Source organism: Cynara cardunculus (genome assembly GCF_001531365.2).
Source record: "Cynara cardunculus var. scolymus isolate 2C chromosome LG 10, CcrdV1, whole genome shotgun sequence".
Lineage (NCBI taxonomy): Eukaryota > Viridiplantae > Streptophyta > Magnoliopsida > Asterales > Asteraceae > Cynara > Cynara cardunculus.
The window spans coordinates 26,991,119-27,017,132 of record NC_037537.1 but is presented as its reverse complement, the minus strand read 5'-3'; the positions used below and the strand labels follow the sequence as shown (position 1 = coordinate 27,017,132).

The following is a 26,014-nucleotide window of genomic DNA, read 5'->3' as shown; positions in this document are numbered from 1 at the left end:
GATTATGGTTTACTCTTTGTTGACATCTAAAAAGTGATAGAAAGAACAAAAAATGTGACTTTTCATAACGCATGTGACATGCACGTGACCAACAATATTCAAATTTCGTTACTTTTAATGATTCATGGACCGAATTGTTAAAAAAATAACTCATTTGGACCAAACCTGCAGATAACGAACAGTAGAGGGAGTATTTTCGTAATATATTCAAATCTATTTTTGAAAATTTTAATGGTAGTCTGCGTTGTAGCGTAACCCTCCTCCGTCCCGCTCTCGCTTTATAACTCCGTATTCATTTCTCACAAACCCTAACGTTGTTTTTCTGCCTACACTCTGCCGCTCATCTTCTTTCTCGAATCTACAGCAACAATGGAGTTTTGGGGTAACAAATCTCCTCTCTTCCTATTGTTTGTTGATATCTTCATGTGTATCTGTGTTTCCGGTTTCATTTCTGTCGTTAGGGTTTTTTTTTCCGATGAAAAACTAGACGTTCTTTTCGCTTCTGATAATCATGTGCGTAAGACGAATCAATCATCCTACTGTGATGTTATGCATCGTTTTTATGCTTCCTTTTGTGATTCTGTGGACTTGCTTTGTATGTATGTGTCTACGTGCCTTTGTTTTTCGTATATGTTTCTTTTTTTCCTTTCCATATTATAAACTGAGCTGGTTTTTCGTCGTGGGAATTGATGGGAATGTAATGGTTATATATGTGTTATTGAATGGGATGTTATCCCTCGAATGATTCTGGTTGTTCAATCTCGTTTGAAGAGAGTTTTTATACTTGTCGTAAAAGGATGTGAAGATGATAGTCTATGTTTAATGTTTTGCTATATCTTTTATATGTTGGTAAAAGGAAGGATGTTAGTAACCAATATGCAACGGCCACAATACTTTTAAGGTATGGAGTGGATCCTGTATTTGTGCCCTGATGGATACATCTTAGTGTATTTGAATTTATAATTATTGGGATCATGAAAGGGCATTAGACTGGATTTTTAAGATTGCATTCAAGGATGGTCATCTGGCGATGTCTTTGCTCTGGTGGAAAATGGTTATTGTGGGTTAACATTTGGACTAGTGTTTAAAGCTTGTTTGACTCAGCATTTCGTTTTCCCTAATGGATGTTCAGAGATCATATCAATTGTTTTCAACAATCTTACTCTATGGTTTCAACTATCACCGTGTGTGTTACAATTATATGACCTTTATTTTGGTTATGCTTTTTGTTGCAAACTCATATATTGTTTTAATGCAGGTGTTGAAGTTAAAAGCGGTCAGCCGCTTGAGGTAAACCTTGGTGAAGGCAAGGTTTTGCATCTTTCACAGGTATAACTAACTTGATACCATGGACTGTGTTTACCTTGCTGCATTGATTTATAACATACCAAATTCCATGGTACTCAGGCTTGTCTTGGAGAAATCAAGAAGGACAAATCAAACGAGTCTGTTTGCTTGCATATCACTGTTGAGGAGAAGAAGCTTGTTCTAGGAACACTTCATTCTGAGAGGTTGCCTCAGCAACTATTTGACTTGGTTTTTGACAAAGACTTTAAGCTGTCACATAACTGGAAAAATGGCAGTGTTTACTTCTATGGATACAAAGCTGATCAACCCAGTGATGATCATGAATATCCTTTACGTGACATTGTTTTTTAACTTCAAATCTCTGAATTAATTATAGCTGCAGCCAGTATTTTGTTTTTATCATTTTTAAATATTTTTGTTAATATTGGAGTTTGGTGCTGTTGCCTCCTTGACCAACTTGCTGTCTGCTGTCTGAACTGACTCTGAAGAATTTGGTTAGTGTGCATCTGCATCCTGTTTTCTTTATTTAGTTTCAGCTTAACTCTTTTTCAACTATTTACTTATATGCACTTTCTTTTGTCTAGATTCTGAAGAAGAAGAAGATGCTCTTCAACTTCCAATTCCTAATGGTACAAGATGTAGCCTGTAATTTTTTGTCGAATGTCTAAGAATGTGCATCATTGAGTTAGCCTCACTTATTTTTGTTAATTTGGGATTTGCAGGAAAGCAGGAGGCAAAGAAGGAAGAGAAACCAGTGGTACCAAATAAGAAGGATCTTGCACCCAAAGTTCCTGGTAAGCAGCATGTGAAGATTGTGGAACCTGAGAAGGACACCAAATCTGAAGGAAATGATTCTGACGATGATGACAGTGATGACTCTGATGCAATGTCTGAAGACTCTGATGATGATGAGGTACTTAGACTATTGTGCAAACTATTATGCTTCTGTAAGTTTTGGGTTTTGCCTCTTTTGCTTCAAAAAGGGGATGTGAGTACAGTTTTTCCTTGCAAGTATATCTATATGATTTATTTTGTTTCTTGATGGTTTATAGCTCATACTTCATATTGGTTAGTTTCATGTAGCAAACAGTTGTAGAAGTTTTGTATTGATGCTTTTATTTTAGGTCAAACTCAAAGTTATCTTTATTTTGTCTTTATTGACATGCATCTAGACATTGTACCAATAATCAAAATAAGGATCAAACAAATGCTTCAAATTTTTTTTGGATGCTGTGACTTAGGCTTTCTAGGTGTTTGTATCAAAAAACTTGTTTCTACCTATTGGTTGAATTGAAGTTTGATGCAATTTGCTAGTTACTTGGCACATCATCTTCTTGGAAATTTGTCTTTTTTGATGAGGGGTTGAGCATTTTCATACTTGGTGCTTTTCCAGGAGAACGAGGATTCATCTGATGATGAGGAAGAAGACAGTGATGAGGAGGAAGAGACACCAAAGAAGGTTAGTGAAATTATCTGTTAATGCTTCGATCATTTTAAGTACTTATTGACTTATTTAATTTGTTATCGCCATGGTAGCAACAATCTGGAAAGAAGAGACCAAATGAGTCTGCAATCAAAACCCCTGGCACTGACAAGAAGGCAAAACTGACTACCCCTCAAAAAACTGGTTAGTACTACTTGCTTTCTATAATTACATAATTGGAATGGCGTTTCGACATGAAGTGAGCAAATTAAAACTTTATGTTCTACTGGGCCCGTTACTTACAGAAGTCTTCATGTTGTTGCTTGCAATAAGTTATTGCCTTTACAATTGTTCTGAACCTATGACATTATATTGTTTGTACCAACTAGGAAGGCACTTCAATGTGGTGCCTGTACATATCTGTGAGATCGACAAACTGGGTTTATTGGTATACTCCATGCATCCCAGAATGAGTCCAGAATTTTATTTTAGTTTCTCCCAAAATAAGTGTCCATTCTTTAAGAGTAGGTTTCTACTTTCCAAAATCTACCCATATATATGAGATGCAGAAATCCATTACTCCCTCTATTATTTAGAGTAAATTTGTGATTTACTTGTTTAAAAAGTGTAATAATTATTTAGAGTAAATTTGTGATTTACTTGCTTAAAAAGTGTAATAATTATTTAGAGTAAATTTGTCATTTACTTGCTTAAAAAGTGTAATAATTATTTAGAGTAAATTTGTCATTNTTATTTAGAGTAAATTTGTCATTTACTTGCTTAAAAAGTGTAATAATTATTTAGAGTAAATTTGTCATTTACTTGCTTAAAAAGTGTAATAATTACACATTTTTGGAATTGGGTGCCCTTTTCATTTATGGATCCTCATATGGGGACAGAGGGGGTGATACCACTTTATCTTTCTCCTCTGTTTAACAACATAGTTCTAAGTAGTCTAGCTTTTGGCAACCAATGCTGTATGATATTGAAATTGTAAATTTTATACTTGCTTACATATATATTGATGATAAATCCATTTACAGAAGGTAAGAAAGGTGGTCATGTAGCCACACCTCACCCATCAAAGCAGGCTGCAGCTAAGACCCCGGCAAACAAGTCAAATCAGAAAAGCCCGGCATCCGAGGGTGCGGTTTCTTGCAAGTCCTGCAACCGGTATGTTGTATTCCTGTTCCCTTATGCTGTGTTCTCGAGTTTTTTTTTACATAAGAAAGGAAGGGAAGTAGGAGGGAAAGAAAAAATAGTGTTCTCGAGTTTTTTAGTCTAGAGAATTCTTTCCTTTGAAAATTCAAGAACACAACGTTAAAAAAGATTATGTTGATAAATGGAATTGAAAAGCAGGAGATGATGTGTGTGTATATATATTATTATGGTTGTATGCAGGAGCTTCAAAACAGATAGTGCACTTCAGTCTCATAACCAGGCCAAGCACAAGTAAATGGTGAAGTTGGGATTCAGACTCAGGGTGGCAGATTTTGTTGGAGAGTGAGGGTAGAATCTTATTTGGTGTCATTTAGTAGGTTTGTTGTTAGTTATTAAAAAAGATGCCATCCTAATTCTGTCTTTTGGAGGTGTTACATTTGAAAGATGGCAATTGTGCTACCACCTACCCACATGTTGGATTTTTATGGTAGTTTTGCTTGAAGTGTCTACCACCTATATTCATCCATTTTGCTCGTTTGTGATTTTAAACGCTCTTTTACTTGCATGGAAAATGGTCCAATTCCAAATTAAACTCTTCTACAACATTATTTTTGTTGCATTAGAAAAAGGGTATGCAAGTTTCCCTACTATATGTTGGTTGGTGAGGAAAAAAGCTAGAGGTCTTTTGGGACTAGAAATTTCATTTTAGCTTGCATTTGAAAGTTTTAGCAAACAATTGTGTGGTAGGGGCTGTTTACCGAACACTTATCTGGTAAGCATTAACCAGCAAGAGCTGTCCAACTTCACTTACCCTTTGGGTAACATTTAAGGCTATGAAAATGAATTGTTGTTCATCGTAAGGTTTTTGGTCTTGTTCCCCATATCAAGTAAGATTGTTGGTTCTATTTATGCTCATTTGGTTAAATAAAAGACAACTGATAAACCCATACGTGGTAAGATTTTAATTGGACGTCTTCAATTGTCTAACAAGTTCTCATTCCATTATTATTGTGTGTACCAATTACTACACCCTTCACTCCTATAGTGCTTGAAAATTTATTGCACCCTTTATTATAATCGCAATGAATATTTGCATGTTTTATTACTTATTTCGTTTCAAATAGTGAAAAAAGACATAGTTTAAGAATGTGCAATTATTACGTTTCTACTTAATTTTAATGATAGTTTTACCCTAATAATAGAGAAACAAAACTTCTTCATCTTTTAATTGTTTGTTTACCTCTTAATAGTTTTATAAAGATACAACATCTAAATCTTTTAAAAGGTGAATTTTGTTTGACAAAAAAAGTTTGTTTTTTAATGGTTCTAAAACTCTTTTAATGATTTTGTATTATGGGTCTTCCTTAACCATTCAACGTTCTAATTTTATTATAAACAATTATCTAATATATTTCATTTTATATTATATAATGAGAGTCTTTTAATCATTTTGACTACTTATTTATTCTGCACCAACTCTCACAAAGAACAAAATGAGAAAATAGACCCTTATTTTTTAAAATACACACTTATTTAATATACATTATAATGAAAATATGTACGTTTGTAACAGTATTTATAAATATGCCATTTAGTTCAATAATTAGCATATTTAAATTGGAGAGAGAAAAAAAAGTCAAACCCTCGATATGCACCGACCCATGCCACAATTGCTTACACCATATCCGTATGTTTGTTTAAGTGAATAATTGTAGTTGTTTCATGCCAATTAATTCGCATCCCACTTAACAAATCGGGAGTGGTTTGTAATTATTCGGCTCAAACAAATCACCATTAAGAATTATTTTTTACCTAAAAGTTTTAACTAAATTTATAAAGGTTAAATTGTAAAAAAAAAATAACGTATTTTTAACTTTATTTTTATTTTAGGTAACGTATTTTTAAAACTTTCATTTTGGTATATAAGATGTAAAGTTTTAAACATTTAAATACACAAGTTTTTCTTCTGGGACTAATCTCCAAATCGACCATCTTTACGTGGTCCAACTTCTGGAGTGTCAATGGAGTTCTTAAGCGTGCAAATGATTTCAAGTTATCTTGAACGGAATGATGTAGATGAAAAATAGTGGATGGCTAGGTGTGGGTTGCATCAGATTTGTTGTTTACGAGTTAGTTGGGCGTGGTTGGATTAATTTCACTTTCGGGTGCTCGTAGAGTTTCTTATCGTCCTTTAGTTTTTGTAATCTTGTTGTAGTCTCTTGAGCTTCGTGTTGCTCTTGTTTGTTTTGCATGATTGCTTTGATGATTGACTTTTTATGTCTTGCAAAAAGCTTATCCTTTTATTTCTTCTTATTTCAACTGCGTTTCATAATAAATTGCTTGTCTTTCAAAAAGGAAAAGTTTGTGAACCATTCTTATCGACAAATTTATCCACTATAAACAAATATAAATTTAACAAAAACCATTTAAAAATGTTTAATTAAATAAAAAAAAAAAGTTTAGAGTAAACTAGGTTGTTTGGTCCCTGTGGTTTATTGTTATTTTCGTCCTTATGCTTTTAAAATCATAAAACTATCATTCTTGTAGTTTACAATTGGGCAAATTGCATGAAAAATAACGTACTTTAACTTAATTCTTATTTTGGATAACTTACTTTTAAAACTTTCATTTTGGTACCTATGATGTAAAATATTAAACATTTAAGTACCCGGATAACCGGTTGAAGACTAGTTTTAGTTTAAAAAAAATCCATGTCACCAACCACGTCAGTAAATAATACTGAGTTGGATACCACATCACTCGTCACATCAGCATGATAACTGAGTACTTAAATGTTTAAAACTTTACATCTATGTTACAAAAAATAAGAATCAAGTTAAAGTACGTTATTTTTTAATGCAATTTGTCATTTACAATTTGTTGTTATTTTCATTCATTTAGTTTACAATTTATTGTTTTTTCCGTTCCCATGATTTACAATTTATTATTCTCTCCCTTCCAATTTAAGTGTTCACATTATTATTTGGTTTCTCGCGGGATAAATGTCGACTTTCAAAAGTAAGTTTTCAATTTCCCATTTTATCCTTAATTATGTGATGAAAAAAATTTAATCTCTTTATTATCAAAGGTAAAATTATCATTTAGTTATTTAAGAAGTATAAAAATTACACATTTCTAAATCCATATGTCGTTTTCATTGTGAACATTTATTTTGGGACGAAGGGAGGGAGAATTATTTTCTTCCCCTATACTTAATTGCAATAAATTGCATTAGGGACGAAAACAATGATAGAATTTCAAACTATAGGGACTAAAAACGTAATGTATAAAGTAAAAGGGCAACATTCACAATGTTAAGAAAACTACAGGACAAAAAGTGTAATTTACTCAAAAGTTCATTTTTGACCGAGGGAGGGAGTATTATTCTCATGACTTATTCATCATGAAAGTCGGAGGGCTATAAATAGCTCAACCTCCTACAAATACATGGCGTACCTCCTCTCCTCTTGTCTCACTCGAATTTCTCACTTCTTCTGACATCTTCTGCAACATTGTTCGACTCTACGAAGAAGCAGAATGGCCACAGTCAAGACAGTGAAGGCACGACAAATCTTCGATAGTAGAGGCAATCCCACCGTTGAGGTTTGTTTCTTAATTTCCATCGATTCATTTTGTTTCTTAATCGTATTTCGCCGTTGTTTTTATTGGATTAAGATCGTTAGATATGCACAACCGGTGATCTCTATTAGCATTTTTGATTAATGTAGGTTTTTATCGTAATATTGTAATTGATCTTCGTTAATTTGATTGATTTTGATATGAATCAATGAATGATAGCAGGTGAAGTGATAATTAAGTAATCGTTAGACATGTACAACCGGTGATCTCTATTGCGTTTTCGATTAATGTAGGTTTGTATTGTAATACTGTAATTGATCTTCGTTAATTTGATTGATTTTGATATGAATCAATGAAATATAGCAGGTGAAACGATAATTAAGTAATCATTAGACATGCACAACCGTTGATCTCTATTGTGTTTTCGATTAATGTAGGTTTGTATTGTAATACTGTAATTGATCTTCGTTATTTTGATGGATTTTGATATGAATCAATGAATCATAGCAGGTGAAGCGATGATTAAGTAATCGTGGTTGTTCCTTTTGGATAATTGTTATAGATAAAAATGTATGAACAGGCAAGCGTACGGACGCAAATACTTAAGGCTTACATGTGTTGGAGTAATCATTTGTATGATCTGTCTAGTCATGAAAAAGAAGCCCAAGTATATTAATATAAACAATGGCTTCATAATCATATATTATAGAGACGGTGTTTTCGGTATTCTTATTTCGGATGTGATAAGCATTTCCTGAAATTTGGATGTTATTTTTTGTGATATAGGTGGATATTACTCTATCAAACGGTACATGGACCCGAGCTGCTGTTCCCAGTGGGGCATCCACTGGTAAGATCCTTGTCTTGAAACAAAGTTTTGAAAATTTCTGTTTGAATAATGTCATTAAATCGTCCTTCGCATGTCTTTCTACTTTGATCAAAATTGTTTTGAAGCTGTTCGGTATAACCTTTTGATATTGTTTATTGATGGTGAGCATGCATGTACTTGGTTTGTAAACAGCATCAGAATTTTGTTTGGATTTTGGATGTGATTATATGATATACATGAAATTCTTGTCTTGTAGGTATCTACGAAGCACTTGAACTAAGAGATGGTGGCTCAGACTACCTTGGGAAAGGTGTCTCCAAGGTGAGCTAATAATTTCTGGAATGTTGATGCCCGTTTGTGTGTATATTATATATATCTCTATATCTATATCTATATCTATATCTATCTATCTATATATATATATATATATATATGACACCCTATGATGCTGACATGTTAACTTTTACATTCTATGACTAGGCCGTTTCCAATGTGAACACTGTTATTGGCCCTGCTATTGTAGGCAAGGTTTGTTCCATCAGCCTTACCCGTCAATATCAATTTAATTATTATCGCTTGGGTGTAGAGGCCCATAAGAATGGTGTTTTGAGTCGTATCGTATACATGATCAGAATATATGTTCGTTATACAGGACCCAACTGATCAAACTGGTATTGACAATTACATGGTTCAACAACTTGATGGAACTAAAAACGAGTGGGGTTGGTGCAAGCAAAAGGTATAGGTTCAAATTTTAGATTGATCCTTTTTCTTGCACAAATCTTGATGTTGATCATACTTATGGGTGAACTATGTTTAGCTTGGAGCAAATGCCATTCTGGCAGTGTCTCTTGCCATTTGCAAAGCAGGGGCTAGTGTCCTCAATATTCCCCTTTACAAGGTAATTTTTATAGAGGATCCATAAGATTCAATCTTCTTGCTCATCCCAAATGTATAATAAATTGATATGTTTGACTGGAAAACTGTGTGCAGCATATTGCTAACTTGGCTGGCAACAAGAAATTAGTATTGCCAGTACCAGCATTCAATGTCATCAACGGTGGATCACATGCTGGAAACAAGCTTGCTATGCAGGTATAAGCCTTGATTACACATGCTCTTGATAATATAGATGCTTCTTGATGAAGTTGTTCTCACAATCTTTGTTTTTATAGGAATTTATGATTCTTCCTGTTGGTGCTTCCAATTTTAAGGAAGCCATGAAGATGGGTGTTGAAGTATATCATAATTTGAAGGTGCTTAAAACATGTTTCTTTGTCTCCATTAATCACTATTCACATTAACTCAAAAACTTGTATATTGTACTTTTGTGTGTGATCGCTAATCCTTCCATCTGATTGCAGTCTGTTATTAAGAAGAAATATGGCCAGGATGCAACAAATGTTGGTGATGAAGGTGGCTTTGCTCCTAATATTCAGGTAAGCATAGTTTCACGTTAGCATATATAATTTTGCCATTCAACTTCAAGTTTTTTCTATTGCTTCCTAACATTGTATTATCTTGAGCTTTAGGAAAACAAGGAGGGTCTTGAGTTGCTCAAGACAGCCATTGGTCAAGCTGGTTACACAGGAAAGGTGATTACTTGAAAGCCACTCTCTTGAAGAAATCTTTTTGGATGGATATCATGCTGTCATGATTTCCTGGAATATATGAACCTATGCGGGATTATACCTTTCTTGAATACTGTTAACCAAATTACACCAGTGTACACATTCTTAATATTACTTTCCCATAGGTTGTGATCGGAATGGATGTTGCTGCATCTGAATTTTACGGAAAAGACAAGATGTATGATCTGAACTTCAAGGAAGAGGTGGGTTTCTCATTCATTGTCATTGTTGTTTTATTCCTGTTTTTGGACATAAAGCCTTGTGATGTAACAGAGATCTATAACTGTTTTCTGATTCATGTTTGATTGATTGATTCTTTAATGCAGAACAACAATGGTTCACAAAAGATTTCAGGAGTCCAACTAAAAGATCTTTACAAGTCCTTCGTGAACGAATACCCTATTGTATCCATTGAAGATCCATTTGACCAAGATGACTGGGAGCACTATGGCAAGATGACCGCAGAATGTGGTGATAAAGTACAGATTGTTGGAGATGATCTTTTGGTCACTAACCCTACGGTTAGATTTCCCACTTAACTCCAAAAGATCCAACCCATGAGAATCCAAAAGTCAGGATCTAAAGTTTCTCAATATCCAATCTGACATAATTTAATCATTCTTGGACTGTGTTTACAGAGAGTTAAGAAGGCAATTGCCGAGAAGACATGCAATGCCCTTCTCCTCAAGGTATGCCAATATGCCATCAATCATCTGCTTGATAATTGACGCACCAATCTAACCCATTTTGTGGTCTTATCTTTAGGTTAACCAAATCGGATCTGTGACTGAAAGCATTGAAGCTGTGAAAATGTCCAAGCAGGCTGGTTGGGGTGTGATGGCCAGTCATCGCAGGTATGATAAGTCCATTAACAGTAACTAGTCATTCGATTCCCAGTTGAATAATAATTTTTGGTTTTATTAATTATTGTATCGCAGTGGGGAAACAGAAGACACCTTCATTGCTGATCTCTCTGTGGGTTTGGCAACGGTAATCATCAATAGTATATTATATTTATATAAGCCAAATGAAACCAACACACTGCTCACCTTTTGGTGAGATTGGAACTAGGAAGGTTGAGTTACCCGATACGGTTGGGGCAATGACCCTTTTGTAATCATCAATCTACATGTACAGATATATAGGGTAACAAATAACTCACTTGTCTTCACAATCTTATATACATCCCATTTCAGGGCCAAATCAAAACTGGAGCACCATGCAGGTCCGAGCGTCTTGCCAAGTACAATCAGGTTGATTTTTCTCACCTTAAATACAACATTTTTCAATGAACTATTGCACAATCAAAAAATATTAATATATAGAGATAGACTTGGATCATGTGAGACCAACCGGTTTTCGTAAGACTTGGGAGACCACATATAACATCGAATCTTCACTGCAAAACACTGTGAAGGAAAAGGAGTACGTATTCATGGTGGTGTTTTTTATAAGCAGTTTGTTGATAAAATTTATCTGTGTTTCAGCTGTTGCGAATTGAAGAAGAGTTGGGATCAGAGGCGGTTTATGCCGGAGCCAACTTCCGAAAGCCCGTCGAACCCTACTAGATTTGGTATATGCAACAAATAAAAAACCAAGGGAAGTGCAAAATAGACCCTTCTTTCCTCTCGTAAATAATGGACAATGACCAGTGAAAGATCCATGATTTTTGATGACGGAGGCAAGACACGAGAGAAATTCTCACTTTTTAGTTAGTTGTATTTGAAAATGGAGTTCGTTTTGTGGTAGTTGATCTTTTTGTCACACCATGTTTTGTGGTTTAAAAATGGAACTTGGATTGTTTTTCTGATGTTCAACTTATTTGCATCAGTGGTATATGAAGCATCAAAATTACTGTTTTTGATCCATGACTTTTTATAAGTTCAACAATTTTAAATTCAAATCTAAATTAATTTTGAACATATAGAAATAAACCATAAATTATATATAGTCACATAAAATGTAATTAACAATCAATATCATAAGACATTAATAATCACATAGTGGTGTTCATTTTACTTATGACTATGACAAGTAACCTAAGATCATATTTATCGACAATTAAACCCAACTCAATATTTTTTTTTAAATTTACCATTTCTCATTTATATATATAACTTTTTACCTCAATCTAAACCTAACCTTTTTAGATTATCAGTGACAAACTTTACCAAAAATATTTTTTTATTAGAAGTTTTATGAAAATAATGAAATTAAAAATATTAAAAGTGAAATTTTTGGATTGTATATGAAAATAAATATTAACCTCAAAAAGATAATATCGAGTTATATACATTTTCTTTTCTTTTTATTATAAATATATGAAATAGATCTTATTGATTTTCATAAGTAGGAAAATAATTCAAACTCCTCAAATTAATATAAATATACAAGAGGAAATATAATTATATAAGTTCGTATGTCTATCATAACATCAAAAAGACATTATTACATTTCATTGTTGTAGTCTTTTTCTATACATTTTCAGAAATATTTTTATTTCAAGTTTACTCCTATTTACCTACCTCAACATATGTTCGACGTTAGTCCCTTATGTTTTGTCCCTTGCAATTGACTTTCACCTTCAATTGTCATTTTCTATATGAATGATAATTTATTGAACTTTCTTCAAAACTTTGACAATGGTTTTAATATCCATAGTTTTTGTTCCTGCAGGAAAAAGAGCAATAGAGCTAGAAAAATACATATACTTTGTTGAATATTTTAATAAACGAGAATGAGATGGATGTATCCAACTTTTCACATTCTTTTGTAAACATACACAAACACGACGTACAAAGTTTTCCATAACTCCTAACCATTTTATAACAAGTTTCATAAACGTTTAAGCAATTTGTAACAGGTTGCATAAGTATTTCGTAACCATTTCATAACAAGATTTTAACAAATGTTTTATGCAAGTATTTATATACAAGAATGAACAAGGTATACTCTTAAAATATATATGCAAATCTTTAGTTGGAATGTGTAATACTAATAAATAAATATGTGACGAGACTTGTAAATAAATCGAGATTACTAAAGGTCTTTTGACCTGCTAATATCCGAGCATTTGGCCATTTGAAAGGCCAGAAGTTCAAATATCATCATATATGAGAATGATATATGAATTTATTTGTTGTATTTATGGTATAGATGGATGATCAAACAAGAATAAAGTCAAAATAAGATAATAAGAAAACAATCAAATCACATGTGATTTCATATACGATTACGAAGCACGATAACACAAGGGTGAGCGAACAACCTAGCCTATGACCCCCGGTCGCAGCCAAAGTCGCATGAATCACATTTGGTTTTACACGTAACTTCAGTGTAGAATTATATATGATTCACCTGTTTGGTTACTATTCATTTGTTTTGCTGTATATATTTAATTCTTTTCGAGAATGTTGGGTTTTTGAGATATTTATTTATTTTATAAAAACAAGAAATTTGTTCATAAAAGAGGCAAAATTAAGCTATCGATTTGTTCTCAATTGAACCCAATAAAATTGATATATATAAAGAGCAGAACAGAAGCTTGTCCTCTTTTGGTCACTTTTCCCCCAAATATCAAAGAAACCCTAACCCTAGCCGCTGGCTTGAAAGCAGAGAAGAATGGCGGAGCACTTGGCGTCCATATTCGGTACGGAAAAAGATCGAGTCAACTGTCCTTTCTACTTCAAGATCGGAGCTTGTCGGCATGGAGACCGATGCTCAAGGCTCCATACCAAACCAAGCATCAGCCCTACCCTATTGCTGTCCAACATGTACCAGCGTCCCGATATGATCACTCCAGGTGTTGATCCTCAGGGTCAGCCCCTTGACCCTAGCAAAATCCAGGATCACTTCGAGGTTTTCATTCCTGATTAAATTCTTCTTATTTTTTCGTTGTAAATTCAGTTATGTTTGTATATTAAGTTGTTCTTGGCTGCCATTTGCTTTCTTGTTTGTTAACTTGTGCTCTGGTTTTACTTGTCTACGTTTTTATAATGAGATCTTACCCGATGGCGAGATTTTTTTTGAATACGTAATTGTTTTGATGCTTGCTCTTTTATATCACGAAATTCGACGAAGATAAGCATTTGATCCCTCAGAATAAGGCAGTAATTGGTGTCTCCTAGAGATTGGTAACTGTTACTAATGTGGTGGTGAGGGCAACACTATTGATTGTTAGATGTTTTCCATGGATTATGAGTTACTTTGAACTCTGACGGTTTCTGGGTTCTTCGTATTGCGTTCTAAAGAACATGATAGTTTCCAGTTTTAAGCATGAATTATTCATGTATACTATATCTTACGTGTTGCTACATGAGGAATACATGCAACCTGCAATGGCTGCACCATCGTGATGTTTATCCCTGTATAAAGTGCAAAGTGCAAACTTGATTTTGTCATCAACAGTTTCAATATTATTTTAGTTGTCGTGCTCGTGCTTCCTTTGTTTACCTCTAAATTTGTGTGTAATTGCAGGATTTTTATGAAGATCTGTTTGAAGAGCTGGGAAAATATGGAGAGATTGAAAGCTTAAACATATGTGATAATTTGGCTGACCATATGGTATATTTGTTTTTACATTTCAAATTGGTTGGTTGTTTGCTATTTAAAATGCCTGTACAGTGAAGTTTCTTCTTTATATGTAGGTGGGGAATGTATACGCACAGTTTAGGGAAGAAGAACATGCTGCAGCTGCTCTTCAGAATCTAAGTGGAAGATTTTACGCAGGTATATACCTGTTTCTTGACTGTGTGATTTTCTATGTATATGCTTCTGTGCTTCTAGAGCACATCATAAATGTAGTCACGTACAATGATTCTTGCTTATTTTTTATTACATGGCCATCCTTACCTTGCATCTGTTTCAAAGAGGTCATGGACTTTGATGTCAAGCGAACCTTTCAATGCTGATATAAACACGGATTTAAATGCATTTTAAGACCATCATTTTCTTGTATATAGTACTAGTATATGTTGTGGATTTAGTTGTCAAAAATTTCAAATTTTGTAGCTAAGCATCAAGTTCATTTGAGTTCAGAAGTCACAGTGTACTTGTTATATTTAACCAAGGGGATATTAATTACTACTCTTAACCCATGAGTGTTGCAACAACTTCAATTTGAAGACGTCTTGTAGTAATAGCAATACTGCTTTTTTTTCTAAATTTTGTGCTAAAGTGGTATTCTTGTCCATCAAATTGTTGATGATATTAATTTCCACAACTTTTCTCTACCATAGAAGGGTATTTTAGTAGTATGGCTGGTGGTCGAAACAATCTTATCAAAACCATGTGCACAGTCTAACGCTATTATTTCATTATCAGTAATATTTGGCCCCTTTGTAATGTAGCTTATATTTACACAACTATCACATCATGTTGCTATCTATGTTATTCATTGGATCTATTTTTTATGAAGCCAAACTTGAGAGAACCATTTTGTTGTTCCATGAAAGGGATTGCAACTTACATATATGCAAATGTATCTATGGTCTTTCTGTAAACTTAAGAACGCTTTCCCATTTTTTGCATTGTATGTGGCTGACACAAGATTACTGAACTTAGCTACCTGTATAAGTTGCCACCACTAATGATAGGCCTACAGTGATGAGTGAACTGCCTAGTATTTTCTAATTTAACGATATCAACATCCATATGATTCTCAATTGTCAGCTCTTGTTATAATTGTGGATGTTTTCTCCCTTCTTCTTTGAAAATTTATGAGCTTTTATCGAGAGGGCAATTGAGTCCAACTATAATGACTATGTATTTGAGGTTTACTTGGATTTATAGCTTTTCATCCCTATAATTTCCTAATATCCATTGGTTCTTACTTGGGTTTATAAGCACCACTGATATTGTGTAGTGATAGTGTAAATGTCTACTCTTTTCATAGATCATCCTAGGCCCCCATTCGAAGTGATTACCAAGCTTAATTTTGAATCTTCCTAGTCTAATGTGAAACTTTCTCCCACTTGCATCTAGGTCTAAATCTTTTTTTTTGGTCTTTATTTCTTCAAGTTGCCAAGACATCAAGTTCTCCATTCAATACTTTAAGGGACAATGTAATAGTTGGACATTTTCTCCCTAACATAAGATATGTTTATTCTTTCAGGCCGCCCCATTATTGTGGACTTCTCTCCAGTGACAGATTTTCGTGAAGCTACGTGTAGGCAGTATGAAGAAAATGTATGCAATAGAGGGGGTTATTGCAACTTCATGCATCTTAAAAAGATTAGCAAGTGAGTTGGTTTTTTTATTTATCATCTAGCACTTTCAAGATTCAATCCCAACCTTTTGTTTGACTAGTTGATCCATGCATATTTTTCTTCAGAGAGTTGAGGAGGCAGTTATTTGGGAGACGTAGGAGAAGTCGAAGCAGAAGCCGTAGTCCTCAAAGGAATCGGAATTATGACGAGCGTCCACAAGGTGGTGGTCGTGGTTCTGGGAGAAGAGGAGGTGGTTACTCTGATCATCGTAGCCATGACAGTAGGGGCAGGAGGCCGAGAAGTAGGAGTCCTGGACGAAGAGGAGCGGGGCGTAGCAGAAGCCCTGGAGGGAAGAGAAACCGAAGTCCAGTTAGGGAAGGGAGTGCTGAAAGAAGGGCAAAGATCGAACAATGGAACAGAGAAAAAGAACAATCAAAAACAGGTCCTAAAACTGCTTCCAGTAACGAAAATAATGATGGCATCAATGATGATGGTGCTCCACAGAATGGAGACCATTACTATGAACCGCATCAGGAGAAGCAGCCGCAGCAAGATGATGGAGGTTATGATTACTGATCAAAGTGGATTTGTCTGGTTTGTTCCCATTCTCTGTTCTTGGCTTATCGTGTTTCTTAAGATATGTGAGAATTACCAAAGGGTCGTTGGCCCTGGTGGTATTCGGGTTATTGATAGATCCCAACCTCCATGGAGGTCCAAGGGTTCAAACCGGATTGTGTGTGAGTTTTGCCATATATAAGTATTATATATTTTAAAAGAAAAGATACATTAGAGTTTAAAATACATATGGAACAAATAGAAAAAATGAAAATGCAAAAGAAGAAGCAGTAATTGTTATAAAGACAGTAGTCCCACTTGGAAGATATGGCTTACTGCCGGCTTTCCACTGTGCAGGAGTACAGGGTACAGGTTGACCGGCCAAATCTTAATTTCTACTTTTCTCCTCGTTACCCCCCTTTCCTTTTTAAGGAAATTGAATAAAGATTACAGGGGAAGACCACGAGAGGATCTCTCACTAGCTGCTTATTCCCTGAATGCATACATAATACATCATCCTTCTCTTTTCCTATGGTATTTTGGTTTTCATTTTTGGCAAATGCATACCAGATTTCACAACCGCATATCGTTGCAGATCCTTATAAACAACCTTGGATTCCCTTTTGCATTGGTGAAAAATCACAATGATTTTAGCACATATTAACCCGTCAACATTCCTTTTCTACTACACTTGCAGGAAATACATACACACAGTCACACACACACATGGGTTTAGGTTCAGGGGAAAACTGCAAAAAAATGAAAACATAGGAACATCCTAATAACTAATCATCAGTATGTTATGCACTGTGCATAACTTGCGCACGTGCATAGAAACTAGAGAACGTATTCAGTTACTTGTATGTACATGTGCACTACCATAGAGATGAACAGTTATTAGGGTGTTCCCCTATTTTTCTTTTTTTGGGGGTTTGCCCTTGAACCTCACTCTCCCTCTCTCTCTCTCTCTCTCTATACATATATATATATATATATATATATATATATAGGAGATGGATCGTGTCATAATAGGAGTTAAGGTGAGATGTGTAAGAAGGGATTCAGACCCTTGACCACTTCTAATCTCGAACCAATCCATGAATTGCGTTTTAGAAGGGAATTGATCTCGTGCTTCTCATTAGTGTTGATTTGGTGGAACTCTTCAATTAGGATTGATCCAAGGGTGGAGATCCCTTCTCACCATAACTCTCATTATAACCGGAATCCAACGCCCTATATATAGATATATATGTTCATGTTTTGGCTTTTAAAAAGAAAGAAAATGTTAGGTATGTTTTATTTGCATGGATAGCAGTAGCAGTAGCAGTAGCAGCAGCTAGGTTTTTGACTTTTTGCAGGCCAAGTTATCCAGGTTGTATTTATACTTTAAGAGCAGATGGGGGGCTGTGAACATGGTAAATCATTAGAGGAATAGGTGCAGGCTTCCATTTATTTAAATAAATTGGAAATGTGATCTTACGTAATTTTACTACTAGTTTTGCAGGTTCAGGTCAAGGATGGGTCCTTATTTTTTGCCGTTTACCCTTATATTTTTATACAGGTCGTCTTCTCCTTCTCCATCTCCATCTCCATCTCGAGGGCGCGTTGAAAGTGATCGACCACCAGATGGGTTCCATTTGTGGTGTAGCAGCAAGCGATTACAAGTTAATTAGCGTATTGCGAATATTTTGTTGTTGATGTTTCTGAGGACTTGTATGTTATTTGCTTCATTTCAATCAACAATTTATATGTATGTGATGATGGGGAACAATTTTACTATTAAATTCACTGCTCAATTTCAGTTGTTTTACTTCTTGTTTGCATAATACACGATTACAAGTTAATGAAAAAAAACTATTTTATTTTAAAAATTCGCTTCATTGGCCATCTCAGCAAATAATGTAGATGACATGGCAGTATAAAGTCAATTTATATATATATATATATATATATATATATATATATATAGACACAGAGATAGAGAGGGGTGAAACGAAAACGCTTTTTATTTTAAATATAAAAGTTTTAAAATTTATTATTAAATTAAAAATAAATATCTTGCTAAAATCAAAATATATTTTGTTGTATTGTGCGAGTTTCCTTATATTATATATTATATATATACATATATATATATATATATATATATGGCTTATTATTATTGCTTGAAGGTCGGATGATTTACAAATGAATTCGATCGGCTATATATACACGAGAAAAAACTATTTGCGGGGCCTACCGCTATAAAAAATTCAAACTGCTACAGTACAAAGTTGATGCTACAGTATTGTTACAGTAAAAGTTAGGCGAATTTTTTCAAAAAAAAATAATTGGTCATAACTGGTTAACTTTACTGGACCGACGATGGTTCCATGGACCTGTCATTAAAAAAATTTGATAAAGACCAGGGGTTATAATAAATCCTTAAACCAATCCTGGTTCTAGTAATGGGTTTGTTCGACTGTTATTGAATGGTTTAATACAAAATGATTAAGCAGTCAGAATAATTAAGAAACTCTTATAATATAATGCAAAATAAAATGTAATTGTTTGTTAATTGTTAAGAGTAGAATTAATGTGCTGAATGGTTAAAGAAGGTCCAAGATACAAAATCATTAAGAGGGCAATACTTTTTTTTGCCAAACAAGATTCATCCCTTAACGGTTCAGAGACTGTCTCTTAATGAAACTATTAGGAGGTAAACAAACAACCCCATATGTTAACATGTTAATATTCAGGAGAAAACCACAAATAAATGAAAAATTGAGGAATAACCATTCATCTAGACAATATGCACATATACGTACAAGTAAATGAAGATGTTTTTTGATTTTGTAGCGTCTTTTTTTGAAGTTATTTGTAAATTGGGCAGCACAGTTTCCAAAGAACTTGAACCCAAAACAACAGCAATGAGGTTAAGAGGTTATTGTAACCATTAAGAGGGTTGTTTTTTTTTGCCAAACAGATCTAACCTCTTACCGATTAAGAGGTTGGCTCTTAATGTAACCATTAAGAGCCAAACAAACAGCCCCTAAGATCATACAGACTTGCAGAACCTGTACATGCATGCAGAGAAATAAAAGCTTATTTGAAAGACTTACACCTTCCAACCCCCCTTCCCAACCCACAATACACCAAATATCCAAACCAACCATAACCCAAACATGGGAAACAAGTACACACAGTCTTTATAATTTCTAAGGTTCATAACCATCCATCACAAATCTTCCGTCGCCGTAAACCACCGTTCAATGGCGGATGACGATGCAATTGAGATTCAACCATCACCATAAACCACCGTCTTTCACATATAGTTGTCGGCCGCCATAAATTATTGAGGTATGCGTAGCTGTCGGAATTATTGAAGGTACTGCTTTCATCATTATTTTAGATCATGTGTTGTGTGTTGTTTTGTCTTATCTAGAAGTCTCTGTGTGTTTCTGGAATTGTTGGTGGTGATTATTGATTATAGGGCTCATCTTCTGAGTCATCTTCTCTGTTGTTGATGTCTGTGATACTGAGCTGAGTGCTCTCTCCAACAAAGGGTAGAAGCATGTCCCAATTAAAATGTGACCAGATTTGTATGTAGTGTCCTTCTGCTAAAAGTTTGTAGTCTGACCATTTGAATCTATATGGGAGTTCTGGTGTCTTTTGTTCTTCCTCTATCCATGTTTTAAATTGTTCTGTCATTTCGTCTTGATGACGGAATATGAGACTGTTTACGTCTATCTGTGTTGTGCATCCAATGGTTTTGGGGCGAGTTTGATCCTCTGTATGGTGACTATATATATATATATATATATATATATATATATATATATATATATATATAAAGAGAGGAGTGATCAAATGCAAACTACTTAATTTGTACAAATCGTGTAAATCATCCTCATCCGTCGATTTCATTGTTTAATCTTATGAAAAAAAAAAATTCATGAAATTGTTTAATCTTGTGAAATTATTTCATATAATACTTTTTTTTTGATGAAGTTGTTTAATATATGATTATGAAATTGTTTCATATAATACTTAATGAAATTTTTATGAAACTGTTTCATATATTTCTCTAAAATTAAAATAATAAAGATGATAATATCCATGATTAACACCATCCACAATAAAAATGATTAATCGAATTCTCATAATTACAAAAAAAAAACAAAATGAAAAATTATGATTGGTTGAATGAGGTTTGTACGGTTTGTACAAATAATGTGGTTTGCAAGGTAAACATCCCCTCCTCTCTCTATATATATACTATCTTATAAAGCAAATTTAACAAAAGTATTAAAGTCTTAAAATACTAAATGACCAAGATACCATTTATATCACTTTTTCACCCCCTCTTCTCCTCACATACACTCATCCTCTCACATACATGATACACCCACCCTCTCCCAACGATTTTTTTAAATTATAATTTCAAATTTACACTTTATACCCCTATAATTAGTTAATTAATTTACTTTACGTCCTTTACTTTTAAATGTTTTATTTTAAACCTTTATCAAATTAATATACATAATCGTATATCAATTAAAACATGTATAAAAAATACAATTTTATTTTAACAAGTTACACCATTATAATCGTCTCGTTAATACATTCGAAATGAGTCCAATATTGAATAGTTTTTTACTTAATTATATTATTATATATTATATATAYTGTGAATAAATATTTTTAATATTTACGATTTATACTTTTATAGTTATTTATTTATATATATACTATATATTTTGGGGTTAGACTGTCCAAATTGCACTGTATAATATGTTCTGAATTAATATATTCTTGGGTTTTTTTGAAATATATATATATATATATATATACATGTATTAATTCAACTTTAATCAGAGTTTCTGGACAAGAAAGAGGGTAACCAATTGAAATTTCACTCTAAAACCCATTTTTTTGTCTTTTCATGGCTTATGATCTATCAAATTTGTAGTTTTCTTTATTGGTTTTGAGTGTTTATCTTAAAATTCAAGTTTCTTGGTTCTTTGCTCTTGGTGTAAATCAAATACATTTGTGGAGTCGTTTAAATATATTGGATTTTAAACTGTCATACAATTCTTTTAATCGATAGTCTGTAATTGGAACCATGACTCTTATTTATTCAAATTGTATTAATATGTAAAGACCAAGTGTAACTTATATCATCGTTAAATCTTATCTTATAAAACCAGTGGAACTTCAAAATCGTTAAAATTAATGACTCTCACCGCATTGCACAGATACACAACTAGTATATATATAAGTAGCAAGCCCAATTTAAATGTAAGAATCTTGTATCGGAAATGCTGTTACATTTATGCAATCAATTATCAAATTTAGTTACATTAAAAAAAAGGAAGCTCAAGAGATGTGCAACTAAAGAATGAAACCAACCGTCTCCATTCTTCCTCCAAATTCCAAAAAAACTCATTTATATAAACAATATCACATCAAAATATCATTACAATCCTGAATCAAAACCCATTCTCGCAATGGCATCTAAAGATTCCAAGTTGAAGAACCTTGTTCTTGTATCTGATCATCACAGCAAAGACGAAGATGACGATGATGATGAAAAAGAAACAGAAACAGAAACAGATTTAGGCATTTGTTTGGATAAACTTAATCTTGGTCCCAAAAAGAAACTCCTCGTGATTCCTCTCGGTGGATTCATCGTTCACCGAGCCCATCGTCGTCGCCCAAACACCATTCCCAGAAACAGCCGTTCTGATTTCTCTTCTGGGAACTTTCTGAGTGAGTTCAAAGTTTTTACCTTTTTCATCTCTTCTTTTTCGCTGAAATGAATCCAAAATCATTCATAATCTGTTCAGTAACCTGTGGTTGTGTGTATATATAACTATCTATATGTATATACAGTTTACAGGAGGCCTTTTTGTGAATCGTTCTTGAAGTTTTGCTTTGAAAGATTTGAAGTGGGGCTGTGGTCTTCTGCTATGGAGTTAGTACATTCTTTATATATATATATATATATATATATATATATATATATATATCATGTTTATGTGTCTTTAACTTACTTCATGTGTGTTGTTTAGGCATAACATACATGCAGTTTTGACCAATGTCATGGGGGATTTGAAAAGGAAGTTACTATTCATCTGGGTGAGTCCAAACTCATTTTAATATGGATTTATTTGTGTCGCTAATGTTATTTAATTAATTTGACAGGATCAAGAAGAATGCACAGATACTGGTTTCACATGTCTGGAGAACAAAAAGAAGCCCTTGTTTTTAAAGGAGCTTAAATTTCTATGGGAGAAGAAGTACTCTAATCTTCCATGGAAAGATGGAGATTACTCGTCTTCAAACACCCTTTTGATCACAAATCCTGCGAATGCCCTTTTGAATCCTGTATTACTACCCCTTTGATTGGTTCTTCTTCGATTTAATCAAGATTTCTTTTGAAGTTAATTAATGGAGTTCCGTATTGTTACAGTCCAACACTGCCATATCTCATCAAGATTATGATCCTGACAACAAGCAAGATGATTTTTTAGGTATATATTTATACATTTATTTACATATCTAGTTTTTTTTATATTCGTTTGATGTTGTAATCGAATATTTGTTTGCTAATTAGGACCTGGTGGCGAGTTCCGAGCATTCTTGGATGGAGTTGCGGATGCTACTGATGTGCAGAGCTATGTTCAAAGTCATCCGTTTGGTGAGCCTGCGATTACACCTTCGCATCCTGATTGGAAGTATTATGTGAAGGTCGTTGCTCATTTAGGCAAGGAAGAAATTCATGCATGACCAAAAACCAACTGGTTTGTTAATTTCGTACGGAATAAAAGCTATTTTCTGGAGTTTGTTTTATGAATTGAAGGTGGTCTTGTATTTTGTGAGCAACATTTTAAGATTAATATCAAGTATGGTTTCTTGTTATAATCATGGTTTTTGAACTTGAATGAAAATACCTATGCACGTAAGGTGTTCGATAAGATGTTTGTGAGAAGCTATACTTATGTGTATTGTTTGAGGGTTCTTTTCGCTATGTGGTTGTTATTTCTATTAAAAATATCAAAAACATGATAATCTATATTCTATACTATATGATAAATTATTTGAAAACATTTCTTAAAAACCATTTTTATGTATGAAATATTGTTTATTGATGTAAATTATTTAAAATTTCAATATTAATGTGAAAGAGAGAGAGAGAGAGATAAGACGTTTCAAATGCAACCTAATCAATTGAGATATTTGTGGAAATGATGACAGTTAGTTTATTTTGACTTGAATATTTATAAAAGATGACTAAAGTTCATTAATTATGATTAAAACTTTATATTAGAAAACAATCTAAACTTTTATAAAATCATATATTTATCAAATTAAAGAAACGATTAAGATTGAGTTTTATTGATTATACAAATGTAAAGAGTTGTATAATAATTCACATTCATATATTTAAAGAGGATGATATGAACAAATAATAAAGTTTTAAAAAGAAAAAGCAGAATATAAACCTTTATTTTTTGCTTTGAGTGAAAATGAAGTCAAAGATGTAAAAGCATGAAAAAGGCATAAAATTGGAAGGGGCTTTAATTGGTCCCGGGGACACATCATATCAAGCATGCGATTGCCATCCTCAAACTCCTACTTCAATAATACCATCCTAAAGTTTCATTTTACCATTCAAAATGATTAAGTCTTTGAATAAATTTTTTAAAACAAATAAATTATTGGATATTCCAAAATCTGTTAAATAACTCATTAGACTTTTTAAAATATGTTAAATACATTTCATATTTGTCGTTTTGAACAGAAACATAATATATACGTCGTTTGTCTCTCACTATATTCTAAGTTTAATATCAGTAACAAATCCAGAAATTTAGGTGATCGATGGCACAACTAAGGATGTAAAAAATTCCAAAGTCAAACAACTCATTTGGACCAAAACGGTTTTGGGTTTTTTGGTTTCCAGGTTATGCAGTTTGTTTTGGTAGTTCGTTTTTTTTACTATTTTGGTTAAACCGAGTAACAGATTGTACTGTTATTTTACTTGTATATGGATTTAATTATCGTTGGAGACTCTGAAACATAACTTTTTCTCACGTCAAACTTTCCGCCATGAAAAATGCGTTTATAGGAAAACCGCACTATCATAATACTACCATCACTACAACAATAGACTGTTTTATATGACATAAGTTTTTAGGACCAAACATTATCTAAAGATGTTGCAATAGGTTTATAGGATGTTTTGAGCGTCTTAACAAGTTTTTTAGAATATTTTTAAAATAAAGCGTCATTTATATAAACTATTTTATGGAATATTATTTGAAAAAGTGTCTTGTAAAAACAAATGGTCTATAAAAAGATGTTTTTATAGAACAAGTCACAAAAATGTCCAATAAATTTGCTTAATACAACGTTCTATTTTTTAAAATGTTTAAAAAAACTTGTTAAGACGTTCAAAAACATTTTATAAATCTATTACAACACCTTTAAATATGACACTTTAACGTATGGTCCTATAAACTTGTATTGTTTAAAACTGTATTTTAAGACACTTAGGTGTCGTTTGTTTTTTTAAAAGGTGTTGAAGTCTGAAGTCTATTTTTACTTCTGATTAATAACAGGTGGCGTTAAAGTCTAAAATCTGAATCAATAGTTTGTTTTTGTAAAACCGGGTGCAAATTTTTTGCAACATTCTCTTGATTTTCATAAAATTTCCATTGTCGAAATTCATCTTAACAATCGCTTAACAGATGGAACACAATAAGAACCTATTGGATACTTTCAAACTTCCAATGCAATTGGGAACGTCGCTAGTGAGTTAGTTTGTGTAAAGATCGATACTTTTGATAGGCAATCTTCTAAACTAACCTATTCGTACATAAACTATACACACACACACACACACACATATATATATATATATATATATATATATATAGATCTAAAGAGAGAAGGTGGGGTGTGCATTTCATATGGGGTGATGAAAAGACGATGACGTCCTTGATGGAGAAAGAAGCAATAGTCGAAGAAAATGACTCAAATAAGACAAACTAGGGTTGTGTTCAAAATTCACTTCATATATGACATCATCCATCTCTGATATATACCAATTTCTTTATAAAAAAAGGTATCAATTTCTAAGCAATTAATTATCAAATTTAATACAAAAGAAATTCGAAGAGAATGCCTCAAATAAGAAACCAACCCTTTGCTTTCTTGCATGCCTTCCTTTATAAATGCCATTATATATATATATAGGGAAATTTATAAAAATAACCGGTTTACACAACCCTTTGCCACAAAATAACCACATTTTAGAGGTTTTGCCAAAATAACC

At 33.2% G+C, this 26,014-nt stretch overlaps 4 protein-coding genes across 11 annotated transcripts; all 4 read left to right on the top strand.

Annotated features, from left to right (window-relative positions):
* Positions 1-286: 286 nt before the first annotated feature.
* Positions 287-4,441, top strand: LOC112519544 (histone deacetylase HDT1). Its single transcript, XM_025127733.1, has 10 exons — positions 287-382; positions 1,259-1,329; positions 1,408-1,631; positions 1,786-1,802; positions 1,893-1,937; positions 2,031-2,221; positions 2,702-2,767; positions 2,845-2,935; positions 3,775-3,904; positions 4,133-4,441. Exons 1-10 carry the CDS (start codon positions 370-372, stop codon positions 4,185-4,187), a joined length of 903 nt encoding a protein of 300 aa, XP_024983501.1. The 5' UTR covers positions 287-369; the 3' UTR covers positions 4,188-4,441.
* A 2,988-nt stretch (positions 4,442-7,429) lies between these two features.
* LOC112519258 (enolase) lies at positions 7,430-11,799 on the top strand. The gene is made up of 17 exons (XM_025127283.1): positions 7,430-7,495; positions 8,258-8,321; positions 8,557-8,621; positions 8,781-8,828; positions 8,953-9,039; positions 9,121-9,201; positions 9,294-9,395; positions 9,476-9,556; positions 9,665-9,739; positions 9,833-9,895; positions 10,057-10,134; positions 10,258-10,452; positions 10,570-10,620; positions 10,697-10,785; positions 10,870-10,921; positions 11,128-11,184; positions 11,419-11,799. Exons 1-17 carry the CDS (start codon positions 7,430-7,432, stop codon positions 11,497-11,499), a joined length of 1,335 nt encoding a protein of 444 aa, XP_024983051.1. The 3' UTR covers positions 11,500-11,799.
* Positions 11,800-13,470: 1,671 nt separating this feature from the next.
* Positions 13,471-18,502, top strand: LOC112519458 (splicing factor U2af small subunit B-like). Of its 8 annotated transcripts, none has more exons than XR_003069923.1 (8): positions 13,471-13,789; positions 14,408-14,494; positions 14,578-14,659; positions 16,044-16,170; positions 16,263-16,731; positions 17,050-17,064; positions 18,051-18,107; positions 18,197-18,502. XR_003069923.1 is itself a non-coding variant. In XM_025127586.1 (6 exons), the coding sequence occupies exons 1-5, from the start codon at positions 13,553-13,555 to the stop codon at positions 16,711-16,713; spliced, it is 984 nt and encodes a 327-aa protein (XP_024983354.1). In that variant the 5' UTR covers positions 13,471-13,552; the 3' UTR covers positions 16,714-16,731; positions 18,197-18,502. The 8 variants fall into 8 exon arrangements, 3 of the variants coding, with proteins under 3 accessions (XP_024983354.1, XP_024983353.1, XP_024983352.1); XR_003069922.1 differs by having other exon boundaries at positions 18,189-18,502; XR_003069921.1 differs by having other exon boundaries at positions 17,050-17,226.
* Positions 18,503-22,054: 3,552 nt separating this feature from the next.
* Positions 22,055-23,598, top strand: LOC112519781 (uncharacterized FCP1 homology domain-containing protein C1271.03c-like). Its single transcript, XM_025128037.1, has 6 exons — positions 22,055-22,443; positions 22,567-22,648; positions 22,746-22,812; positions 22,879-23,061; positions 23,147-23,207; positions 23,291-23,598. The coding sequence occupies exons 1-6, from the start codon at positions 22,182-22,184 to the stop codon at positions 23,461-23,463; spliced, it is 828 nt and encodes a 275-aa protein (XP_024983805.1). The 5' UTR covers positions 22,055-22,181; the 3' UTR covers positions 23,464-23,598.
* The last annotated feature ends 2,416 nt before the right edge of the window (positions 23,599-26,014 follow it).

Excerpts from the sequence above, each read along its gene's own strand:
- LOC112519258 (XM_025127283.1), top strand. The coding sequence starts at position 7,430 with ATGGCCACAGTCAAGACAGTGAAGGCACGACAAATCTTCGATAGTAGA. Across the intron at positions 9,202-9,293 it reads TCAATATTCCCCTTTACAAG|CATATTGCTAACTTGGCTGG; the intron begins GTAATTTTTATA and ends AACTGTGTGCAG. Across the intron at positions 11,185-11,418 it reads GTCTTGCCAAGTACAATCAG|CTGTTGCGAATTGAAGAAGA; the intron begins GTTGATTTTTCT and ends TCTGTGTTTCAG.
- LOC112519781 (XM_025128037.1), top strand. The coding sequence starts at position 22,182 with ATGGCATCTAAAGATTCCAAGTTGAAGAACCTTGTTCTTGTATCTGAT. Across the intron at positions 22,444-22,566 it reads CTCTTCTGGGAACTTTCTGA|TTTACAGGAGGCCTTTTTGT; the intron begins GTGAGTTCAAAG and ends ATGTATATACAG. Across the intron at positions 23,208-23,290 it reads CAAGCAAGATGATTTTTTAG|GACCTGGTGGCGAGTTCCGA; the intron begins GTATATATTTAT and ends TTTGCTAATTAG.
- LOC112519544 (XM_025127733.1), top strand. Across the intron at positions 1,330-1,407 it reads AGGTTTTGCATCTTTCACAG|GCTTGTCTTGGAGAAATCAA; the intron begins GTATAACTAACT and ends CATGGTACTCAG. Across the intron at positions 2,222-2,701 it reads AAGACTCTGATGATGATGAG|GAGAACGAGGATTCATCTGA; the intron begins GTACTTAGACTA and ends GTGCTTTTCCAG.
- LOC112519458 (XM_025127586.1), top strand. The coding sequence starts at position 13,553 with ATGGCGGAGCACTTGGCGTCCATATTCGGTACGGAAAAAGATCGAGTC. Across the intron at positions 14,495-14,577 it reads ATAATTTGGCTGACCATATG|GTGGGGAATGTATACGCACA; the intron begins GTATATTTGTTT and ends CTTTATATGTAG. Across the intron at positions 16,171-16,262 it reads CATCTTAAAAAGATTAGCAA|AGAGTTGAGGAGGCAGTTAT; the intron begins GTGAGTTGGTTT and ends ATTTTTCTTCAG.